This window comes from Triturus cristatus, chromosome 1_1 (assembly GCF_964204655.1).
Source record: "Triturus cristatus chromosome 1_1, aTriCri1.1, whole genome shotgun sequence".
Classification (NCBI taxonomy): Eukaryota; Metazoa; Chordata; class Amphibia; order Caudata; family Salamandridae; genus Triturus; species Triturus cristatus.
Window position 1 is genome coordinate 98,528,218 of NC_140579.1, and position 8,656 is coordinate 98,536,873.

General features: G+C 48.7%; 1 protein-coding gene across 1 annotated transcript in view; it reads left to right on the forward strand.

Moving 5' to 3' along the window:
- LOC146869613 (E3 ubiquitin-protein ligase TRIM39-like) overlaps positions 1-7,523 on the forward strand; it is a 120,873-nt gene extending 113,350 nt beyond the window's left edge. Inside the window, exon 6 of the mRNA XM_085608644.1 lies at positions 6,715-7,523. Coding sequence (XP_085464770.1) covers positions 6,715-7,226 — 512 coding nt within the window. The 3' untranslated portion in view covers positions 7,227-7,523. The remainder of the gene's footprint in view (positions 1-6,714) is intronic.
- The last annotated feature ends 1,133 nt before the right edge of the window (positions 7,524-8,656 follow it).

The following is an 8,656-nucleotide window of genomic DNA, read 5'->3' on the forward strand; positions in this document are numbered from 1 at the left end:
GATTATGCTGCATGTGGTAATACTGCATGTGGTAATCCTACACAAGGTTATGTTGGATGTGGCTAAACTGCATGTGGTAATACCGTGTGTGGTTATGTTGGATGTGGCTAAACTGCGTGTGGTAATCCTGCATGTGGTAATCCTGCATGTGGTAATCCTGCATGTGGTAATCCTGCATGTGGTAATACTGCATGTGGAAATACTGCATGTGGTTATGCTGCATGTGGTAATACTGCATGGGATGATCCTGCATGTGGCTGTACTGTATGTGGTAATACTACATGTGGTAATACTGCATGTGTCTAAACTGCATTTGGTAATACTGTATGTGGTAATACAGTATGTTGCAATACTGCATGTGTTAATACTGCATGTGGTAATCCTACAGGGCGGTGGAGTTCAGTAAGATATTCTGGCTCACCCCAGTAGTGTTTCTGACAGGATGGTGGAGTCCAGTGAGATATTCTGGCTCAGCCCCTGTAGTGTTTCTGACAGGGTGTTGGAGTTCAGTGAGATATTGTGGCTCAGCCCCTGTAGTGTTTCTACAGGCCGGTGGAGTTCAGTGAGAGATTCTGCCTTAGCCCCTGTAGTGTTTCTGACAGGGCGGTGGAGTCCAGTGAGATATTCGGGCTCAGCCCCTGTAGTGTTTCTACAGGGCGGTGGAGTTCAGTGAGATATTCTGGCTCAGCCCCAGTAGTGTTTCTGACAGGGCGGTGGAGTTCAGTGAGATATTCTGGCTCAGTCCCTGTAGGTGTTTCTGACAGGGCGGTGGAGATCAGTGAGAGGATGTATGATGTTACAACGCATGCTTTTACAACGCATGCTGTTACAACGAAATTTTTACAACGCAAATGCAGTGACAACGCAAGTCTTTACAACGCAAGTCTTTACATCGACTTGCACTAGATGGCGTGCTAACATTAAAAAAGTGTAATTTACAATTCTAACTCCAGTCCACGTAACAGTAGGGAAGGTGTTTGGATAGTAAACTACACTATTTTTAATGTTAGCACGCCATCTAGTGCAAGTCGATGTAAAGACTTGCGTTGTAATGGCATGCGGTGTCAATGCATTTGCGTTGTAACAGTTTTGTTGTAATGGTAGTGCGTTGTAAAAGTTGCGTTGTAAAGGTTGTTCCCCTCAGTGAGATATTCAGGCTCAGCCCCTGTAGTGTTTCTGACAGGGCGGTGGAGTTCAGTGAGAGATTCTGCCTCAGCCCCTGTAGTGTTTCTGACAGGGCGGTGGAGTCCAGTGCGATATTCTTGCTCAGCCCCTGCAGTGCTTTTGACAGGGCGGTGGAGTTCAGTGAGATATTCAGGCTCAGCCCCTGTAGTGTTTCTACAGGGCGGTGGAGTTCAGTGAGATATTCTGGCTCAGCCCCTGTAGTATTTCTACAGGGCGGTGGAGTTCAGTAAGATATTCTGGCTCAGCCCCAGTAGTGTTCCTACAGGGCGGTGGAGTTCAGTGAGATATTCTGGCTCAGCCCCTGCAGTGTTTCTGACAGGGCGGTGGAGTTCAGTGAGATATTCTGGCTCAGCCCCTGTAGTGTTTCTGACAGGGTGTTGGAGCTCAGTAAGATATTCTGTCTCAGCCCCTGTAGTGTTTCTACAGGGCGGTGGAGTTCAGTAAGATATTCTGGCTCAGCCCTTGTAGTGTTTCTGACAGGGCGGTGGAGTTCAGTGAGATATTCTGGCTGAGCCCCAGTAGTGTTTCTGACAGGATGTTGGAGCTCAGTAAGATATTCTGTCTCAGCCCCTGTAGTGTTTCTACAGGGCGGTGGAGTTCAGTGAGATATTCTGGTTCAGCCCCTGTAGTGTTTCTATAGGGCGGTGGAGTTCAGTGAGATATTCTGGCTCAGCCCCTGTAGTGTTTCTACAGGGCGGTGGAGTTCAGTGAGATATTCTGGCTCAGCCCCTGTAGTGTTTTGACAGGGCGGTGGAGTTCAGTGAGATATTCTGGCTCGGCCCCAGTAGTGTTTCTGACAGGGCGGTGGAGTTCAGTGAGATATTCTGGCTCAGCCCCTGTAGTGTTTCTGACAGGGTGTTGGAGCTCAGTAAGATATTCTGTCTCAGCCCCTGTAGTGTTTCTACAGGGCGGTGGAGTTCAGTAAGATATTCTGGCTCAGCCCTTGTAGTGTTTCTGACAGGGCGGTGGAGTTCAGTGAGATATTCTGGCTGAGCCCCAGTAGTGTTTCTGACAGGATGTTGGAGCTCAGTAAGATATTCTGTCTCAGCCCCTGTAGTGTTTCTACAGGGCGGTGGAGTTCAGTGAGATATTCTGGTTCAGCCCCTGTAGTGTTTCTATAGGGCGGTGGAGTTCAGTGAGATATTCTGGCTCAGCCCCTGTAGTGTTTCTACAGGGCGGTGGAGTTCAGTGAGATATTCTGGCTCAGCCCCTGTAGTGTTTTGACAGGGCGGTGGAGTTCAGTGAGATATTCTGGCTCGGCCCCAGTAGTGTTTCTGACAGGGCGGTGGAGTTCAGTGAGATATTCTGGCTCAGCCCCTGTAGTGTTTCTGACAGGGCGGTGGAGTTCAGTGAAATGTTCTGGCTCAGCCCCAATAGTTTTTCTGACAGGGCGGTGGAGTCCAGTAAGATATTCTGGCTCAGCCCCTGTAGTGTTTCTGACAGGGCGGTGGAGCCCAGTAAGATATTCTGGCTCAGCCCCTGTAGTGTTTCTGACAGGGCGGTGGAGTTCAGTGAGAAATTCTGGCTCAGTCCTTGTAGTGTTTCTTACAGGGCGGTGGAGTTCAGTGAGATATTCTGGCTCAGCCCCTGTAGTGTTTCTGACAGGGCGGTGGAGTTCAGTAAGATATTCTGTCTCAGCCCCTGTAGTGTTTCTACAGGGCGGTGGAGTTCAGTGAGATATTCTGGTTCAGCCCCTGTAGTGTTTCTATAGGGCGGTGGAGTTCAGTGAGATATTCTGGCTCAGCCCCTGTAGTGTTTCTACAGGGCGGTGGAGTTCAGTGAGATATTCTGGCTCAGCCCCTGTAGTGTTTTGACAGGGCGGTGGAGTTCAGTGAGATATTCTGGCTCGGCCCCAGTAGTGTTTCTGACAGGGCGGTGGAGTTCAGTGAGATATTCTGGCTCAGCCCCTGTAGTGTTTCTGACAGGGCGGTGGAGTTCAGTGAAATGTTCTGGCTCAGCCCCAATAGTTTTTCTGACAGGGCGGTGGAGTCCAGTAAGATATTCTGGCTCAGCCCCTGTAGTGTTTCTGACAGGGCGGTGGAGCCCAGTAAGATATTCTGGCTCAGCCCCTGTAGTGTTTCTGACAGGGCGGTGGAGTTCAGTAAGATATTCTGGCTCAGCCCCTGTAGTGTGTCTGACAGGGCGGTGGAGTTCAGTGAGATATTCAGGCTCAGCCCCAGTAGTTTTTCTGACAGGGCGGTGGAGTCCAGTAAGATATTCTGGCTCAGCCCCTGTAGTGTTTCTGACAGAGCGGTGGAGTCCAGTAAGATATTCTGGCTCAGCCCGCAATAGTGTTCCTACCGGGTGGTGGAGTCCAGTGAGATATTGTGGCTCAGCCCCTGTAGTGTTTCTACAGGAGGGTGGAGTTCAGTAAGAATTGCCTCAGCCCCTGTAGTGTTTCTGACAGGGCGGTGGAGTTCAGTGAGAAATTCTGGCTCCGTCCTGTAGTGTTTCTGACAGGGCGGTGGAGTTCAGTGAGATATTCAGGCTCAGCCCCAGTAGTGTTTCTGACAGGGCAGTGGAGTCCAGTAAGATATTCTGGCTCAGCCCCTGTAGTGTTTCTGACAGGGCGGTGGAGTCCAGTAAGATATTCTGGCTCAGCCCCTGTAGTGTTTCTGACAGGGCGGTGGAGTTTAGTGAGATATTCAGGCTCAGCCCCAGTAGTTTTTCTGACAGGGCGGTGGAGTCCAGTAAGATATTCTGGCTCAGCCCCTGTAGTGTTTCTGACAGGGCAGTGGAGTCCAGTGAGATATTCTGTCTCAGCCCCTGTAGTGTTTCTACAGGAGGGTGGAGTTCAGTAAGATATTCTGGCTCAGCCCCTGTAGTATTTCTGACAGGGCGGTGGAGTTCAGTGAGATGTTCTGGCTCACCCCCAATAGTGTTCCTACAGGGCGGTGGAGTCCAGTGAGAGATTCTGGCTCAGCCCCATTAGTGTTTCTACAGGGCGGTGGAGTTCAGTGATATATTCTGGCTCAGCCCCTGCAGTGCTTCTGACAGGGCGGTGGAGTTCAGTGAGATATTCTGGCTCAGCCTGTGTAGTGTTTCTGACAGGGCGGTGGAGTTCAGTGAGATATTCTGGCTCAGCCCCAATAGTGTTCCTACAGGGCGGTGGAGTCCAGTGAGATATTCTGGCTCAGCCCCTGTAGTGTTTCTACAGGGCGGTGGAGTTCAGTGAGATATTCTGGCTCGGCCCCAGTAGTGTTTCTGACAGGGCGGTGGAGTTCAGTGAGATATTCTGGCTCAGCCCCTGTAGTGTTTCTGACAGGGCGGTGGAGTTCAGTGAAATGTTCTGGCTCAGCCCCAATAGTGTTCCTATAGGGTGGTGGAGTCCAGTGAAATATTCTGGCTCAGCCCCTGTAGTGTTTCTACAGGGCAGTGGAGTTCAGTGAGATATTCTGGCTCAGCCCCTGTAGTGTTTCTACAGGGCGGTGGAGTTCAGTGAGATATTCTGGCTCAGCCCCAGTAGTGTTTCTGACAGGGCGGTGGAGTTCAGTGAGATATTCTGGCTCAGCCCCTGTAGTGTTTCTGACAGGGCGGTGGAGTTCAGTGAGATGTTCTGGCTCAGCCCCAATAGTGTTCCTATAGGGTGGTGGAGTCCAGAGAGATATTCTGGCTCAGCCCCTGTAGTGTTTCTACAGGGCAGTGGAGTCCAGTGAGATATTCTGGCTCAGCCCCTGTAGTGTTTCTGACAGGGCAGTGGAGTTCAGTGAGATGTTCCAGCTCAGCCCCTGTAGTGTTTCTACAGGGCGTTGGAGTCCAGTGAGATATTCTGACTCAGCCCCTGTAGTGTTTCTACAGGGCGGTGGAGTTTAGTAAAATATTCTGGCTCAGCCCCTGTAGTGTTTCTACAAGATACCTTAGTCTCAAATATGTCTGTAAATAATCAGACACCCACTGTAACCTTCTGACCCACGAATGATGTGAAGTGGTTTATTTCCCTAAATACTTGGAGTTTTAAATACATTTATTGGGAAAACGTGAAAACCCTCCCACACAACCCTGTAGTCTTGACTTCACTAGAGTTTAGCTCAGGCCTGGGACCGGCCCCTGCTGGAAATTAATCAGATTAAAATGATCCTCTCTCCGGCTGCACTGACCTGAGGTGGAAATGCTTATTCCCTCTCAGACATTCCTAAGGCTAGACAGGGGCCCTTGGAACATGGACCTGAGATTGGACATCCCAAGAGATGGACCTCGGCTCTCCGGCCTTTACGTCACAACCAAATATCTTTCGTCCACAGCACATCTGATCAGAACCTTAACTGTGACCCCCAAATCCTGCTGAGGTCCAGTAGGAATAGGGAGGCGGCGTCTGTGGACAGCTAAAGCCAAAGGCAGTGTCTGCAAAGTCTGTGGGAGTCTAAAAGACACGGGGTCCACCAGCAAGATGTGCAGAGTGGTATCTGTGCACGAGTTTACCTGCTGTGGCCTTACACCTGGAATAACAGCTGTATCTACACTCAATAATTCTACTAATGCCAACCAATCGAAGCATCCCTAAAGGGTGGTGTCTACCTGGGTCACTAAACTGGTACAGTATACCTTCTAGTAGCTCTGTCATTCTGTACCATCTGATACTGTGTGCTCACTAGTACAGTATACATTGGGGTAGCTTAGCTACTCTGTACCATCTAATAAAGTGTACTGACTAGTACAGTATACTTTTTAGTAGTTCAGTCCCTCTATTCCAACTAATACAGAGTACGGACTAGTAAAAGCATAATTTGGAGTAGCTCTGTCACTCTGTGCCATCTAATGCAGTGTACTGACTAGTACGGTATACGTTCCAGTAGCTCTGTCACCGGGTACCGTCTAGTAGCTCTCCTACTCTGCACCATCCAATGCAGTGTACTTACTAGTACAGAAGACCATCTTGTAACTCCGTCACTCAGAGCCATATATTGCAGTGTACTGTCTAGTACAATATTGCCTTGGAGTAGCTCTGTCACTCTGTACCATCTAATGGAGTATACTGAGTAGTACATTACACTTCTAGAACCTCTGTCACTCTGTGACATTTATTGCCATGTACTGACAAGTACTGTATTACTTCTAGCAGCTCTGTCACTCTGTAGAATCTAATCCAGTGTACTGACTAGTAATGTATACCTTCTGGTAGGTCTACTACTCTACACTGTCCAATGCAGTGTACTGACTGGTGCTGTATACCTTGGTGTAGCTCTGTCGCTCTGTGCCGTCTGATGCAGCGCACTGACTACTACAGTGTACTGTGGAGTCGCTAGTACAGTGCCCTACCTGCTGTCCTCTCTATGTAGTGCGGTTTGGTGTAGTGTGTGCTGTAGATGAATGCGCGCTTTAGTGTAGTGAGCAGTCTAGTGCCGCACGCTTTAGTGCAGTGAGCAGTCTAGTTCCGCTCGCTTTAGTGTAGTGAGCAGTCTAGTGCCGCGCTCTCTAGCGCCGCATGCTCCTTCTAGGTGTGGTGTAAAGTAATCATATGTAAAACAGAAGCAGTAATTACAGCCTTTCTTTGTGTCCTTAAATCTCTAATTGTGAATCTCTTCTCTGCAGTGATGGTGACTCTGGATCCTGACACGGCTCATCCTCTGCTCCTCCTGTCTGAGGGGGGGCGACGTGTGAGAGACACTGGCACAGCACAGCCCCTGCCGGACACCCCCAAGAGATTCACCTACTACCTCAGTGTGCTGGGGAGCGAGGGGTTCACCTCCGGCAGACATTACTGGGAGGTGCAGCTGCTGCAGGAGGGGGTCACGTGGCATGTGGGGGTCGCAGCAGAGTCTGTGAGCAGGAAGGGAGGGATCACATGGTCACCTGAGGGGGGAGTCTGGGCTGTGCAGGGGTGTGAGGGTCAGTACTGGGCTCTCACCTCCCCTAAGACCCCTCTGTCCCCTCGTGAGAAGCCCCTGAAGCTGGGGGTGTATCTGGACTACGAGGGGGGGCGGCTGTCCCTGTTCAATGCGGACTCCATGGAGCTTCTCTACTCCTTCCCGGGGGCGCCCTTCACGCAGAGGCTCTTCCCGTACTTCTGGCTTGGGGGAGGAGCGGTACTGAGGCTGGTGTGAGCCCCTCCCCTACCCCTTAACTGTCATCCACAGTTCAAACTCCAACATTTCAAAGAATCTTCAAACACCAACATTCCAAAGAATCTTCAAACACCAACATTCCAAAGGACCTTCTTCACAAGGACCCTCTCGCCTGTTTCCATGACAACCAGAAGCCTCACGTGAAACTATGTATCTCTTTTCCTTGTACATTTTTAACACAAGGGCAGACAATGTTTGCAGTGTGAATCATGCACCAAACTGCATGTAACATATGATAAAGTCTCTGCAGAATTAAACAAGCATTGGCATAGAAAATAGGTCTCGCTTTTGGGACCTTATAAGTCTTTTGCCAGAGCTATTGGCTTTGGAAATGTTTCTAAAGTATGTGGTAGAGCAGTGTGGCTGCTGTGCTCCATGCTGCAAACTTGGTGTCTAGTGCAGTGACATGGGACAGTGGCATGGTGTGTTGTTATAAGGTGTATGTTGGTGGTATGCATGTGGGTAGTGTGCTGGGGTGTATGTGGGTGGCATATCCATCTTTACAACAAAAGTCACCAATTGTAATTAGATTAATAATGCTTGTCTGCAAACTATTGAAGGGCAATAAGGGTAAATGTAATATGCATGGCCCCATGGCCCAATCTAACATGTTTATAATAGTAAAATATCGATTGAAAACAACGAAACTACCTGCCTGTCGTTAACTCTTACTTTGCTGTTTGTGTTTCCAAATTGTTAAATCCCTAACCACATCGATTGGCGGCAATTTCCCAGAACACACAGTCACTCATTGCAATGATCTAACAATTTATTTTTTTAAATCTCCGGAATTTACTGTTCCCTATAAAGTACAATAAATACACCAAATTCTACCCCAAAGAGAAAGACTCTGGACTCACCCACCGTTTGCCTCACAAACACACCATTACCAAATAAACTCTTTCAACACTTTTTAGTAAAGTGAAATCTAGTTCCGCTGTAGACCCCACAACTCCCCACATACTCCTTCAAAGATACAGCCACTAGATACAACTTCCTTCTCTCTCCCGCAGGAACCTTAATCGCCAGTTACATTTACATTTTTATTGTCGCCTGAAAACCTCTGAACACGCAAGGAAATGCTCTTTGCAGCAGGCATCTTAATCCTCTGCGAAACTTTAGCATAACTGGAAACAGCCCTTGGATAAAACACCGATCTGTCTCCTGCAGGAACATTAATTTCCAAAGTGAACTTTACATTTTTATTGTTGCCTGAAAACCTCAGAACAGACAAGGACATGTTCTTTGCAGCAGGCATTTTAATCCTCTGTGCTAATTTAGCATGAGTGGAAACAGCCACAAGATAAAACTTCCTATCTCTCTCCCACAGAAACATTAATAGCCAAGGTTACTTTTACATTTTAATTGTTGCCTGAAAACCTCTGGACACACAAAGACATGTTCTTTGC